This window comes from Idiotropiscis lumnitzeri, chromosome 10, assembly GCF_059441095.1.
Source record: "Idiotropiscis lumnitzeri isolate Australia: NSW breed Sydney's pygmy pipehorse chromosome 10, RoL_Ilum_1.0, whole genome shotgun sequence".
Taxonomy (NCBI): Eukaryota; Metazoa; Chordata; class Actinopteri; order Syngnathiformes; family Syngnathidae; genus Idiotropiscis; species Idiotropiscis lumnitzeri.
This window is the reverse complement of record NC_142400.1, coordinates 7,309,756-7,326,208: the sequence shown is the minus strand read 5'-3', so window position 1 is coordinate 7,326,208 and position 16,453 is coordinate 7,309,756. Positions and strand designations below refer to the sequence as shown.

Here is a 16,453-nt window from a genome sequence, read left to right as displayed (position 1 = left end):
GTGCCACGGTGTTCGTACAGAAATAAGAGATGTTGTAGGCGATAGTTTTGCATCAAAAATGTTTACTCTTCTTTTATATTTTGGAGAACCACTGAAAAATATGTACAGTAACCTAACTGGCGTAATCAATTGACGGTATACAGCGCCACCTGGAGTGCACAGTTAATACAACACAAAGAAATGACAAAACATTTTATTTTGGGTCTTCCTGCTTACAAAACTCAAATATTCTCCATCTTATTACTTCTCTTTTTAAGCGCAAATTATGGAATCTAATTAAATTATATTTGATAACAAGATATCACAAGTTACATGGAGCAGAGCCGAGGAAGGATGCCACCACAGATTCAGAAAAAATAAGACCAAAAGCATTCACAGTTCAGTTAAAAGTTAAGCTCCAACATCTCTCGTGATCTTGAAACGACCCCTTTCTTGTTAAATGCATAAATATAGATAATGTGTTAAAATCGCATTCCAAAGTAATGCTTCAATCGTTGAAATAATACTAAATAAACAACAGCAGTGACAAAACACCAAAATACAGCAAAAAAAAAATAACAGTCCATGTTGCATTTAAGAGAAACACACAAAAATGATCTGAGGTATCAACTAAACTCAAAGTACCTTTCTACCCTTATCGGAATTTTGAAGTCAATGCTAAAATATTTCAATAGTTGAATTTACTGGGCTTGAACAAGTATTTGTAGGAAGTGACAATGCCATGGAGTTTCGTGGTCCAGACCAGCCGGCAAAAAGAAATAAAAAAAAAAAACACGGCAAACGGTAGTTGAAGTGTTAACTGTGCAAGCTTATTAAAACACTTTTTTAGCTTTACCACACACTGTTAATGGCAAACAAGCAGCGGGTTGACATTTCATTAAAGAGATCCCCATGGCAGTTTAATGAAGGAAAAGGAAAAAAAAAAAAAACACCAAAATAGCGCTTCAACTTTCCTGGTAAGATGAATACTTTTCTTAGGTTTGTTCTTAGAAGACCTCCACGTGACCGTGCAAGGACGTGGTGTTCCCCCCGCAGTCCACATACTGGTACACTTCCTGGGACACCTGCTCAGCGTGACCAAAGTATGATGTGGTCACGGTAACCCTGGTTAAAAAAGAAAAATGCAAATTTAAAAAAGAAACACCTTCAGTCCACAGCAATTTTTTTTTTCATTTTTGAGAAAATTAAATGATTTTATAGTTCCTGAGGGTCTGAAAAATACAATAAACGTGTAGCAAGTTGCATCGTCCTAGTTTTCTTGAATGCAGCATTAGCTTTGCTCTAGCCTCAAGGTTTGTCGTCGGGGCATATTGCTGAGTTAGCGCTGATGCGAACGCTTTCCTGATGTTTCTCAACATGCTTTTGACTTGCGTGTTAAATTTTACTGACCAAGCGCATAACTCAATATACTTGTTTAGCAAATGCAATTTTCCCATTGCTATAACTGAGATTCCATTAATCCATTCCAGACGGCTACAAAAACATGTTTTTATGTGTTTTTGAAGACTAAAAATAGCGCTGTATTTTAAAACAAAATAACACAACATAATAAGAGGATAAAACAACTGCAAAGTCATTTCATAAACTGATGAATACAGTAGTCACCCACACCATCCAATATGTTCAAGTCCTACTTACTGCATCATCACCACCATGTTGTGCACTCTGATGGACTGCAGCGTGCAGTAGTCGCTGTGGGACAAAATGTCAGTTTTAACAAGACTCCATATTGCGCAGAATAATGAACTTTGAGGAACATCAACTTACAACATATAATTTAATTCATCTGCAATCACAGTGGGAACTGTGTAGTCAATCTGTAAAACACAAAGACAAAGAATTTGTAACTTGCGGTTCAAAGGGAGCCGATTAGAAATGTGAGGTGTATTTTTCTTTTTCCTTCAGCATTTTAATCTAAGTCCAAAGTTGGTTTCGGTTATCCATATTGAGCAGGAGGAAGGCTGTGCTGTTCTGTTATCGATTGGTGGTTTTGACCACTAGAGGGCGCTTGATGCTCGTTTGGACTTGACCATATTGGTAATCCATAAAATATCCTTGACATCTCAGAAGTCTCTTCTCATATTCACAAGGAAAGTGCCTCTGAAGGGTTAGGTTTTTTTTTTTCCTACCACCGTAGTTTGAATGTTTGACTGCATCCGTAATTTACAACTGGTAAGTTCATTCAAAAATTCAGACATACTTAACATGGTCATTGAGGGGCTGGCTGATTGGTTGTTTTGGTGACTGATGCCATTTTATTTAAAATTTGTTAGTCTGAGTAAGAAGGCTTGATTGCTTGAGCATGACATTTCAGTTGCTCGGATTAGTGCCACCTACACGCTTTTTAAAAATGTTTTTATTATGCTGAAGTAGATGTTCTGTCTTCTACTCAGCCAGGCATATTGTGTTACATGTGTTGGAATATGTTAACAATATGATTGAAAAATGTTTTTTCTAAGTGAAAAGTGTTTTTCTACGTTTAAGTGTGTTTAAAGCATGTGGGATGGGTAAAATGAAAAAAGCGCTTCAAGAAATCCAAGTACAGACCTGTCGCTGGTCCAGAGGAACAATGACAGTACTGTTTTTGCTGAACTTGGCCTTGCCGATCACCGTCTTGGCAAACTCCACTTGGGCGGTGATGTTTGTGACCGATATGGCGTAATAGTTGTTATTTGTGATGTTCAGAGTATTCTGGATGGAAGAGGACAATATAGGCATGTGAAATTATTGCTATATAACTCCAACGCTCACTTGGTTCAATATTCACAATCTTGGGAATCAACTCAAAATATTCTCCGACACTTGCAAGGCAAGCTTACTGTAATATTGAGATAGATGATCTGCTTCTCGTGATCGTAGGCCACGTAGGCTGACTTCACGCCCACGTAGTAGACGTCGATGGTGCGAGGGAACAGGAAGAAGACGGCAAGGCTGGACAGCAGTAGGCACACGCACACCGATAATGTCACGTAAAGCTTTCTGCAAGTCACACAAAACCAAAGTGAGAAGAAGCCAACGACCATTTTGTTCGCTTATCGTGATGAGAACACTCACGTCCTGCTTGGCCTCAGCCTTTGGTCGCTGTAGGGAATCAGAGCCACCAGCTGATTCTCCTGACCTGGTCAATGATTAGGAAAACAATGAAAGCAGTTATTGAACAGCAAAGGTACAACCGTGAACTAGGGCTGGGCGATATGACCTCAAATCAATATCATGATAAATTGAGCAATTTTACCCCAAAAAAACAAACTATATAAAAGATATAAAAACATGTAACAAATATAAAGAAGAAGAAAAAAGGACGCTGCAGCTATTGAATCTTTTTTAAGTTAATCAAATAGTCGAATAAAAATGTATTTTGGATTCTTCAACACAATAACATGCGCACGTGAGATGCAGGTATTATTTTTGTCCACTTGGGGTCGCCATTCTCACATTCTTCTGTTGGAAGAACAACAGTGCACGTAATGCGTATAATTTTGTACTGTCAACGCAAGCACACCTGTTTTTTTCTTCGTAATTTTTCCGATGGATGACGTCATGTCAGGCATTTTGATAACAATGCACTCTAACTAGCGATTCAAATTTGCTAACATCGACACATTATCTTGTGCAGGCGATTGTTGATTAGCTGTTTTGGTCGTTATGCATTGCATGTTCCTTGTTAAGTGTGAAATGAGTTCCCAACGTTGAACTTTGTGTCTTTTTATAGGCTCTTTCCTGCTGGCTCAATTTCACAGTGCTAACTTATTTCTACGTAAGAGTGGAGTGTGCAACCTTGAGTAATATTATTTTGTGTGGAAAAATAATCCCTGCAAAACTGCAACGCAGGGATTATGTTTTGTTAGTTATTTAATTATTTGCTGCAATGCCAACCGAAAGGAGCACGGATCCATTGTACTCAAACCTCACTCACATGATTGAGTGCGCTTTTATTTTTTTTACCTCGTGGGATGCGACCTGTGCCCTGACATGTAGGACAGGTCACGCTGTCCCGTCCAGTGAATTCCACATATGGAAACTGTGACACATCGCCGTTCTTTGCGTCCTCCTGTGCAGGCGTCTCATCGTACCCATCTGAATTTGGCGTCAATGCGTCCTGAGTGCCATCTTTGTGCCTGGTCAGCAGTGACTGGGACTTCCCCATTGCTGACGCCCTCACTAAATGGCACACACAAAACACATGCACATTGCCACAATAAGGTTGATTAGTGAATTATGCCCATGAAAATGGAGGCTAGTGTCAAACTTGTCAAAAGTTGTGCAAACATTTTTCCTGGAGAAGAATGACAGTGTGTGAAGTGGATGTAACCAGGAAATTAAGCAAATTAAAATCAGCTTGGGTTCACCATATGTGTGCTTTACAACATAGCATAGTTACAGGTAAGAAAGTAAATTAAAAAAAAAAAAAGATTGTGTTGGCTTTTTTTGTGACGCACTCCCCACAAAAAAAGGAACAACCTCAATAAGGGATACATGGGAAGTTACACAAATCCAGATTAGCAAGACTCTCGGAAAAGCTGTCTCAACAACGGGGTACACAGGAAGTTTTGTGAAATATGTCTGCCTGTTTTATTGTTCTACGTGGTTAGAGATGTTTAAAAATGAGCAACAGTGACTCTCAGAAGAATATATGTGTGTTGTGTGTTGACAATGCACCTGTGTCCATCCCATGAGTGACACAACAAGCCATTGTATACTTTCAGCTTTTAAAGAGGTAGTCTGCGGTTTCTAAACTGTTTGCAAGATTTTGAATGTAGCCTCATTTTACTCCTCCATGCCCATTTGTGTTGCTGACCAAAGCCACACTCTTCAATATCGTAAACATGCACGGTTAATATACTGATCTTAACCCCGGCTGCTAGATTGCTCATGGAAGGTTGCAAAACACCAAATTTCACCTGAACCACATTCGTTTAGGACACCATTGCTGCATTTGACTTTGTTTTGTCTTGAGAGCTGTCTAAGTCCTTCTTTTTAACTTGTAACTTTTCCTGACAAGAGTTAAATCATCCGGCCAATGACATCGTGTGTGCGCTCATGTAGGCCTGCCATGAAACCAATTTTTTCACAAAAAACAATAGTATCATTGTTGTTTTTTTTACACCACTGATATAACTACATTATACAAGAAATAATAATTCAAATATACATCCTTTCCAAGAGCATATGACCAAATCCAGAAAACAGGTGAGCTGTGACGTTCGTAATGCGAGCCCGAAGGCACTTCAATTCCAGGCAGCGGGTGAGCGAATGTCAATATGGGTGAAAACAGGTGGCGTTATCTGCTTGATTCTTATTACACCAAACAAATATTAATACATCATAAAATGGGGCCAGAGAGGAATGATATTTTTCAAAAGATCACATCAATAACATTCTACCGTCACGTCGGAGTTTTAACATACCTCATGTTTTTTGTTTTTTTTTTAACTCCTTTTAAATGGATGATTAATAATTTTGGAATAGGGCCATGGATTTTAACATTGCCTGTTTATTTGTTTCACCTGGTCAATAGGTTTTCAATTGCAATGCAGTGTTGTGTAAGTGAGACTTTTTGGTAACGTGTTGTTGTGGTTAACCATTCCATACATAACTTAACATGTTAAACAACATGAAGCTTCGGCCCAGTCCGCCGTGTTGTGCCAAAAGCTGAGACGCGGTCGGGAACACAATGTATCGCAATCTTAAAATCGTTGCCATCGCTCCAGTTTCTTTGACGGATGTTAATATTGAGCCACAAAATTGAGACTTCCTCACCTTAACCGAGATAATAACGTGATGTCGTCACACTTTATTAACGTCGAATAACCGATTCTCACGAAACGAACGCAGCAAACTCAATGGACCAAAAGCGTCACTGCAACCGCTACTCAGCAATTCTTTTTAAACACGGAATCAAAAGTGTCAACCCGGTGCGCTACGCACTGACTCACCCGTTTTATCGCGCTTTATTTTACGGAAATTGCGGTCATGCGGTTGGAGAGCCGGGTTTGTTGTGGTTCTAGTCTGCAGGGGAAGAACGAAGCTGTCAGGGACGTCCCTGTTAGTACACAATCGGTGACCACTGCGCGATGTGAGTCGCGCATGCGCAAAAAGTCTCCCATATGAGGACGGCTAACTATGGCAACTAGACTAAGACAAAATTAAAATTAAATCTTAACGTTTATGAAATATTAGATGGGAATGCCCTCCATTTGTAACGGTATTTTGTCTTCGTATAGTTGCCGTCGTTAGCGATCAATTTAAGCGTCCTTTTGCGCATGCGCGACTCACATCGCGCAGTTTTCACAGTGTGCGTACGCTGTCAACATTAGTGACGTCACATTTTAGCGTCAATATTGAATTAAATGCAGACGTATAACAAATGCAAAGGGTAAATAATTATAATAAATGAATGCTGATTACTTATTTATTTAGTTAAGTTTGCTCGTGTCTTAGGTGTGTGCTAGATAGTGCTAGGCCTTGTTATTTGGCAAGATTCACTTAAGTTCACTTCATCAGCTGCTCGTCTTCTAAAATATGAACAGTATTTATTTTAAAAGTTTTGTTTTATATAAAAAAATATTGCTATTAACAGGCCAGTATTTCTAATATTTAAAAACATGTTCACGTATTATTTGTAATGCATTAAAGTGTGGATCAAATATTCTACCATTTATGAATGCATTCAAACTCAAAACGTCTTGAGGCAGTGTTTTTACGACTGGCCAGACGGGGGCAGTGTTTGACTGGCATGCTTGACTGGCTCAGTATATTACGCGTCCACGTTTTAATCGCCTATTCCCTCAACTCTGTGTCCCCCAATTGAAATTTTTAAACATTTTATGGCAGGACAGATTATTTGACGTCATTGTTAATTTCCCTTCGCAGGCCATTTGACCTCCTTATAAAACATAAGGCTAAAAATAAAAATGCAGTTTGGCCATCATAATGACCTACTTGGCATCATTTTGGAGTTCATCTTAATACTTGGGCTAAATGACAAGAATAGGCATCAGGCAGAGGCCGTAAATATCCCCCTGCTTGGACAGATTTACCATTTTTTTGCAGCAAATATGCTTTTAATGACCCACCGCCGCCACATTGTCAACGTTTTAACTGAATTCTCTCGAGTTTCACAACGATTGTTAGTGAGAAATGCATTCATTTATGAATCGAGGAGTAAAATAAAAATCTTTGACAAGCTCAGAGCAAATCTGCAGCAGCTGATATGGAAATGTCTTTGACTAAATGGCTCAGCAATCACCAGCAGCTATTTTAGAACATCGGCACTTCATTAAATAGATTTTATAAAAGGAATCGCCTCGCAGCCCATATCTATAACTTCTTTGAAATTATGGTAAAAATGAATCTCTTAATGACTAAAATATACAAAAAATCTTCACCCTTTCTTCAGGAAACGTTTGCATGACAATTTTAATAATGTATATAATAGTCACAACGCCCCTCTGAGAGGAATCTTAAATACAGTTTGGCCCATAAAAAAATAGTTTGACACTCCTGGTAAATAGAGATTATTGCCAGTAAACAGTCTTCCTTGATAAGTCCAATTCAGAAGGAATGTTTCAAGTTTTTGACTCTGTTGCAGCTGGCACAGTGAGCACAAGATGGAGTAATTTGAGGCAAAACTAAATATGCAGCATATTAGCCTGATTATGGAAATTTAGAATGCTTATTACAAGTCCCTATAAACAATGTTGAAAATATGAAGAGCCGGGGTGTCCACGCATTTGCAAAGATTTGGTGAGGTGAAAATATGGGAGGGGTCTGATCATTCTGGTTTCAGTTGCTTACATTTTCTATGGTGTTCGCTACCAGTCACCTTGTTGTAATATGCATGTTTCGTCTGTTATTGACGCTTGATATTGAATTCCTTGATAGCAGCCGCAGTCTCTTAGCGAACTAGGCAGACTTATTTGTTTTGTATCTCAATGAAAAAAAAAATCTGCCAATTTCCACTTGCCCAAGCAACAACCCCATCTTGTCAACTTTCCTTTTCTTCACTAGAATCTCTATTTTAGAAATAGGCTGGAAAGAGACACACAAAGGTCATGCAGCGAGGGGTTCACTCTGACACCTAACGCAACTTTGAGAATGGTCTGTTTGGAGAGGCAGGGCGCTCTCGGAGCATGTTTCCTAAAACGCCCAAGAGCATGGCCACAGGTCTGCGAACGTCTTACGGTGAAATGTGAGAATGGAATTTTGACACGAGCTTATTTACAGTTTACAGGTGAACCAGTCCTAAATATAAATCACTCATTGTAAAGTGCAAAAAAAAAAAAAAAAACAGTGCCGTCTTTTCTATCAGTTGGTTTCTACAAACACGATTTCTTATCTTGTGCCATCACACTGCATCAATTTTAACAAGCCTCTAAATGAATCATGTTCTTAATCTGTTTGGTCACACTGGAAGAAACCTTTTTAATGACTTTTCTCAAGTCGTTAGGGAAAAAAAATAATAAATGGAACAAAAATCCCTGCGGGCCGCGCACAATTACCAAGCTTCCCACTACAGGGGTGGTCCGGCTTGTGTAAAGTTGCATTTCACGCCATTTTTAAGTTAAAAACTTTCAATGGGAAGGCTGTGCCGGCCGGATGCAGACAAAACAGACCATATTGGGGACTAAATGGTTTTAAGGTGCCGAGAAAACAGTGCGGGGTAGGGTAGGGTTTCATAGTGCTGGATGGGGGCGGGGGGAACAGTGGAGGATTCAGACAAACCAGTGCTGAGTGGATAGAAATACTGCAGGATGCTGTAAATAAATGCCCACTGAAAAAATGCTCTCAAAGATTGGTAACAGACCAGCGCAGCAAGACAAAAAGGTCCACTGGCTATTTAATTCTGCTCAACATGTGGAACAAATCCAAATAAATTGAAATGTGTCACTTTTGGGGTCGCACGGTACCAACCTGTGCAGCCATGTAGGACTCATGTGTTAAAAGGCAGCAGGACGTCCAGTCCGACGCCACCAAACTGCGCTCGGACACTTCAGGGAGCAAATAGAGCACAACGGGGGCCGTGTGTGTGCGCGCGTGTGTGTGTGCGTGTGTGTATGCATGCTTGTGTGCAATCATTCCAAGTACATCCGTCATGTTAGGTTGTCTCTTGTTTGACCTACAGTGTGCGTCGTCTCCAAATGCCCCCCCCCCACCCTCGTATCCCCTTGACCAGCTGGGCTTGCATCTGGCCAGCTCTGAATCTGGCAGCCGTGGCTCTTCTTATGCGAGAAACGTGATTTAAAAGTGACCACGCGCTTTCACTCCTTAGAATGAACGGATTATATCATTTAGATCTACAACTAACACTCATTTAATAATGGATTTATCTATTGATTATTTTGTTGAATAATCGCTGAATTGGATCTTTTTTGTTTTTTACAGTTCAATGCCTTTATAAAAAAAAAAACAGAACATCATTTCATATTGACAGGGTACGAAATGCACAATTTATTATGATGGAGTTACTGGTTTAGGGCATAACGTCCTGTAATTACTGAATAAAAGATAAAATAATTAATAGAATGTTAAAGAAAATAAATAAATAAATGTGCCTCATGATTATTTCACCGTGATTCGTTCTACTGTGTGCAATTTCAAGCCCCAAATGAAGAAGAGTTTCACAACTACTTTAAGTAACTCAGGAGACTGCAATAATATTACGATGTATTTTTTTTGCAGAGGATAAAAGTTTGAAATACGCAACGTAATTTTCTTTGTTTTCCGTTTAGTTTGACAGTAACGTCAACCAGTAATGCCAACAAACACCTTAAAGCCTCTTGTTGAATTGTTCATTATCTGTCAAACTGCTGCTTGTTCTCAAGTGAGTTAAGTTTATTGCCACCATACAGCTACTTATAAACATTTTTGCACGCAAGTCAAAGCAAAAAAAAAAAAAATCATCCGAGTGACGGCTCTTATCTTGAAAAACTCCAAAGTGTCTCAAGGCACAACTGAACAATATATCTTAATTGAGCATAATTGGAAAATTGTAGTTGTCTTTGGCACAAAGAAACAAGAATCGCTTGTCTCTCAGCCTTGCCGCCGTGACTTGTACTCGTACTGTCAGAGAGACCAAAGGAGTGTCGGGATGAAGGCGGCGAAGGCGTGTCAGATCTTCAACTTGAGGCTGACAAGTCCTGGGCGTCGCTCGTTGACGGTCTACGCGACAAATCGGATGTGACAGTCTGATGCGGCGACTCTGGCGGCTCTTGATCACCTTCTCATTTAGCAAATTGATCAGGCAGCTTGAGAGGAACTTAACTAGACTCCCATAATGTCGACGAGACCTTGAGGGAAAGACGCTGTGTGGGTAGGAAGGAGGCTTCAATCATAACAAAAAGACAACGTTCATGGTTATTGTTGACAACTGAGGTGACCACATTGTTGTTCACTTATTCAAGCCGCTCTTTATGAGGTCCTTTTGGGATTGCTCTCATCCAACTAATGGATCAGCTTTTGGAGATACTCAGAATGTCTGAAAACACAACAATTTTTGCAAGCGCATGTCTATCATAATAGAATGCACAAAAAAGTCTCAAGGAGCCATACCTAAAATTGTTCTCGAAATCAAACATTTGAATGAAGCAATTTTTATACTCGGGTATTAGTTGAAAAAATATGATACTTGACATTATCATAGCAGGACGCATGACGGTCTCAAGAACTGATGCCTGAAATTGATCAGGACGTTGGCCATTTTGATTTGAATTAGTAATATTTGGTCAAAAAAAAGTATTGTAATGTCTCTAATCATCAAGAATAGGACCCCAAAGCAAACAACCAAAAATGGGTAATTAAACTTTTTTGAGCAACAAAGAAGAATATTAAACAATGACGTTGACCTGAAAGTTCTGAAAATAAACAGTAGCTGTGTCCAAATTTTCTAGGCTGCCTCCTCCGCATTCACTCCCATTGACGGATTTATACGTCGAAAAGTCCATTTTACCTATGCTGGCAGTGAACGAGTTAACCAGCTGCGTCTTTCGAAGGCTCTTCCTCACGTAGCCTCCGAGGACCGCTCTCACATGATTGTCTTCTGTTTCGGCACAACATGGCGCCAATGTGCTCGGCTGGTAGAAGAGATGTTGAAGAATTGAAGTGTAGGAGAAGAGCACAGCAAAATGGGCTACAAAATTGCGCTCTAAGCAGCCTTCGCTCAGGGCCCATCTCAATGAAAACGAAGGTCAGATTTTGAAGGCTTGGTTGGAAGGCCGTGTGAATTTGGACACCGGTGTTTGGTCGAGGTGCAATGGAAGTTACGTCATGCGGCCTTTAAATTGGTGGAGCACAGAAGGAGACAGGCGCCGAAAAGTAAAATAAACCTTTCATTTTTTTAAGACGCATTTTTATTTTTATTCACAATTTATTTTACCTTTTCAATTTTAGTTATGTCGTTAGTTTCCATTAACTACAATAACCTCGGTTTGTACCCATCACTTTTCGAACTGATTCATACAAAAACAACAACTAAAAAAACGGGTTGTCAAGGAGCCCATAGAGTAATTTTAGCATCATATGTGCACTAACCTTGTGGTGTAAGTGTTGGTAGGGTGGTTTGGGTTTGTTTGTCCCAGCTAAGAAGCAGAACAACAGCACATTAATGGGCTTTACGTACGTACACACATGTGCTTGCGCAAACACAATAACTGCAGGCGGAAACCCGAACAAAAATCTCTCTCTCACTAAAACACACACACGCGCGCACACGCACTCGCGCACACATGCACGTTCTTGCCTGTCAGATCATATTAGCATCAGGTCAGCATGCTTTTTTTTTTTTTTTTTTTTTTTTATCAGCGTGTTGCTATGGCAGCACAGAGAGAGTGAAAAAAAAATGTCTGTCAGTGATGACTGGATTGTTGGCTGTCACCACTGTGCTTAGTGTCCGCTTTATTGGGCCTCCTGTCACAATAAGATGAGTTTAATTTAAACACACGGATCCTTCCTGACTCCCCACCCAAATATTAAGACTTGTTCATTAGGTTTGCATAAGGGATACGTTACACATCCACCGACAATAGATGAAAATCTGTGACATAGATCACATAAAAAATGTCGTTAAAAATGAGTTTCTAAGAAATAAGACAATTTTTCAAACATATTAAAACAAAAAAATAAACGTCTACACAAGGAGGTGCCACACATACAAACAGCGCTTTCAATAGTCTCAGCCTCTCAGGTAATTATTCTCTCCGCTCTTTGGCAACAATGAAGTGAGCTTCCCTGCCTCTTCTTCTTCTTGTAATATTATGAGAATAAATTTTGAAGTATAAAAGTTGTAATATATAACTGTGAAAAGTTGTTAATGTATGGTTAAAAAAAGTTGAAAATTTTTGATTTTATGGGGATACATTTATATATGAGAATCAATTGTTCATACAATAAAAAGTTATAATTTTATTATAAAAAAAATCTTTATTTGGTTTTCCTTCCAGCGTTAATTTGAAGAATTTTTTTTTCCTTGTTGAAAACGTTTCAACGTCACAAGAATAACATTTAATTCATTATAATTGAATGAAGTTGTCAAACTATGAGAATAAAGTTGTAATTAAATAAAGTTAATTAATATTGGAACGTTAAAACTTTTACACGTCATTGTTCTCTTATCAGTGTGGCTTTTTCCATCTGGAATACATTTTTGGTGATAGGGATTTAAACAAAGTACCGGTATAAAAGTCCATTAATGACATTCTTTGGTACCTTGTTAAAGTACTGCGCAGCTAACCAAAATCAAAATCCAGGTTTTGATAGTGTTGTTTCCAAAAGCAAAAATCAGAGTCACGATTAATAAGGGTGCTTAAAATAATTCATCCCGTTTGACCGTGGAATAAAACACCTTTTTAATTTGAACTCACACACAAGAACTTTGTATCCAGAATGCCCCGAAGGAACCCCGCAGACTGTTTCCATCTACTTTTATTGGGCAGAAATCAAAACAGTGAATCCGCAGGTCAAATCGTGCCAAAACAATTTACAACATGTTGCCAAGTTATGCGTTTGATACGCACGTGCCAACACTGGAAGCATTTGTTGAATTAATTCTCCCTAATGCTGATACTTTCCGAAATGCAGCCACCCGCTAAAAATCCCGGAAGAAAACAAACCCTATTGAGCCTCTTTATCGCATCACTATACGCCTATCATTGACTGCCGGTCCCGAGGCAACTGTTAGTTTGGAAGCCACCGAGGATGCTGGCGGGATCCGAAATTTGGCATGTGGGTCAGTTGTTTTTTTTTGTCCCTCCCGAAAATTCCTCTTCCAGTATTCCAGTGGCTTGACAGAGTGGCCGTTAAAAGCAACGAGTGTACTGTACATGACCTCGTTCTGCTCTGCGCTCGCTCTCTCTCATGATGATAGTGACCCATATTTTCTCGAACTCTTCACCACTCGGGACACTTTGTGATCCAAAAAAGTTGAATCAATTAGAAAAATAACAACAACAAAAACAAAAAATAGCATTTAAGATTTAACTTTATAACCGCACATAGACCATCTGTGTTGTAATACATATAACAAAAAAAAAGCATAATTTCTCCAAACTCTAGTTCAAAGGTCGAAGAGCCATGAGTGACGCAATAAATAAAACCAATAGAGGTAAATTAATCTGCATGCTTTGTGGCTAACCAGTTCCGTTTGTACTTAAACCTGACCGCTATAAATCTATGACAAAACAGGCCAACCAAAATGTTTCCAACCTAACTATTTCAACTCCTTCTTCCCTAATAAACATCCAGACTTGAGGCGATCAAATGCCCCACGGCGCCCTCACAGAAAGGAAGAGGCGGAGTTTAATGACACGTGTCAGGCAATTGAAGTATCCAAGAGCGTTGATAGATTTTTTTTTTTTCTCAAGCTAATTCAACACTTTAAATTGGTTAATAATACGTAGAAATAATAGATGTGGGGACAGACCATTAGAAATAGTTTGTGAGACTATATTAAATATACACGTATTTATATATGCAGAAATGTCATACCGTAGCGGAAAAATGCAATCTCATAACGTTCAGACCAAATCTGAATGGTGGCAGTGGCCAATCGCTTCTGTAATGTCGTGTTGACGGAGCCAAGCGCACTAGTGTCCGGTTGTCCCTCTCATATGGCACTAAATCCCCTTTTGTGAAACTGCCACTCTACAATCGTACATTATATGAATGGAAATGTAAAAAAAAAAAGACAATTTCATCCCATGTGTGTTGGCGTTTTTCATACATGTTGTGTGCCGCTCATTATTGTTGGGATTTAGCATGCTGGCAATCCTTAACGTTAAAGTACGTCTAAATGACACGCTTTGTGGTCTTATATAAATCCTTAAAGGGAATGTATAAATGAAATAATGCATTATTTACACTATGGCGGTGTAGTCCAGCTGCTTATCAGGGCCAGTGGGCGCACAGCCGGATGTGGTTGTGGCGGAATTCCAAACATTACTTTGTCGTTGAAGACTTGTGTTTGGAACACGGACATTCATGTCCCTGTAAACAAAAATAAATGTCCTGGAAATTTGACACACCGCAGAGAAGACTGTTGTTAACAACCCTGCCAAATATGGATCATTAAAAAAAATTGGCAAGTCGAGTAGTGCTTGTAACTCAAAACACTCGTATCTCAAATCACCTTTCACCGCTGGCCATCAATATAATCCAGCACCGCAAAAATACCAAACAAATGTTTGTAGCTGCAATTTTTAACATGAATACTGAAACTCTAAAGTATGATACTTTATTAAAACATTGAGTAACAACGCGATTAAATAGATTACAAAGAATTGAACAGTTTGGCGATTGTTTCATTAGCCTGTCTTTGACTTTTGGAATGATGATGATTTTGGTTTAATTCACAACTTGTAATTCTCAAATTATTAAAAAAAAAAAAAAAGAAGATATACCGTCCTGTTAAGAAGTAATACCGTTGACTCAATTTTTTACTTCAAAACATCTGAAGTCATACCACCCCTGTGCACGCACACACACACCTAGTGTACACAGCACATTCCACCAAGGTGTCCCAGTTTCTTCATCCTGCTGTCATCTTGCTGTGAGAGAGCGAGATAGAAAAAGAGAGAGAGAGAGAGATGTGATCTTCGCCAAAGTCAGTGTGGAGTTTATTCTATTTATTTATTCGGGCCGATTTAAAGTGATCTGCCCCAAATTCCGACATGTTCTTCCCAATAGGTTGTGTGCTCACGCACTCCAAGTATTGCCCGACAGATTTGACATAATCCCGCCGACAGATGGGTGAGAGCTCATATCCTCCTTCCGACAACACCAGCACAGCACACCAGTGGTCCAACAACACTGCAGACAAAGTTTGATTTAAAATTGGTCTTCTATTTTTTTTTGCTGTGTGTGCGTGTGTGTAATCCCGCTAAGAGATGTGGGTAAAAACATAACTTCCTCGTGGGATTTTCAGGGATTTACGATTAAGATGTAAAAGCACGCGGGTGGATCAGTTCCAAACGAGGAATATTTGGATCCGTTTTGACCCGCCGCTTGTGTTAGTAAGACCAAAATTGTCTCGCCACAATGCCATGAAATAAATGACAGACGTATCAGAACTTCTCATTCATTTACACCAGTGGTTCTCAAAGTGTGGTTCTTGGGTTCACTCTGGTCGTACAGTTCAGTTGTATTTTACTTTTTAGTACATTTTTTTTAGGTTCAGTGTTAATGCTCAAAATATGATTAGGTTCCATTGACTTGCAGTTATATTTTTTTTCATGAACATTAAGGTGGCGCTTGGAACACTCCATATTTTATTAGGTTGTACTAGGTGTATGTCTTAACTCCAAGAAAAATTGAGGAAGCCTCAAATTTGCACCGTCATTAATCCGTTCCAGCAGCCTCGGAAAACTGAACAACAAAAATATTTGTGTTGATTTTTTTTAATAAGAAAATTGTCCCACGTAATAATATTATTATTATTATTATTATTATTATTATTTATAATAATAACAATAATAATAATAATAATAATGGCCCACATTATTATTATTATTAGTGTTATTATTATTAGTATTATTATTATTATTTTATTATTATTATTATTATTATTATTATTACATATTACATATTACACAATTCAAGTGCTTAAATTAAATCCCATCCAGATGTGTATGCCCGTAACACCGGGGACTTCGAGGTATCGTGTGCCTCGTTAGGAGTCATTATTTTGCAATTTAGGCCTGAACCGCAAAGCAGAGCTATTACAAAGTCACAAACGGGACGAATTACCAAATGACAAACAGATCATCATAATGTGCTCTGAATAATAGAATGAAATGTCAGTCATGAGAAGGAGATGCCGCTTTGAACTACAATGAAGACTTCAAAGACACCAGTCACTCTGTTTTAATTTTCATGCATAATAAAAATGTCACATGACAATGTATTCAGCCACAGGCGTCAAATGAAAAGCTCGGGGGCCAGAGCCGACCTGCCACATAATTTT

General features: G+C 38.9%; 1 protein-coding gene across 1 annotated transcript; it reads right to left on the bottom strand.

Moving 5' to 3' along the window:
- Window positions 1-177: 177 nt before the first annotated feature.
- tmem106ba (transmembrane protein 106Ba) lies at window positions 178-6,090 on the bottom strand. Its single transcript, XM_088306676.1, has 8 exons — window positions 5,937-6,090; window positions 3,946-4,161; window positions 3,055-3,118; window positions 2,820-2,979; window positions 2,548-2,691; window positions 1,768-1,817; window positions 1,639-1,692; window positions 178-1,104 (listed from the first exon to the last, which is right to left on the bottom strand). The coding sequence occupies exons 2-8, from the start codon at window positions 4,145-4,147 to the stop codon at window positions 987-989; spliced, it is 792 nt and encodes a 263-aa protein (XP_088162802.1). The 5' UTR covers window positions 4,148-4,161; window positions 5,937-6,090; the 3' UTR covers window positions 178-986.
- Window positions 6,091-16,453: the final 10,363 nt, after the last annotated feature.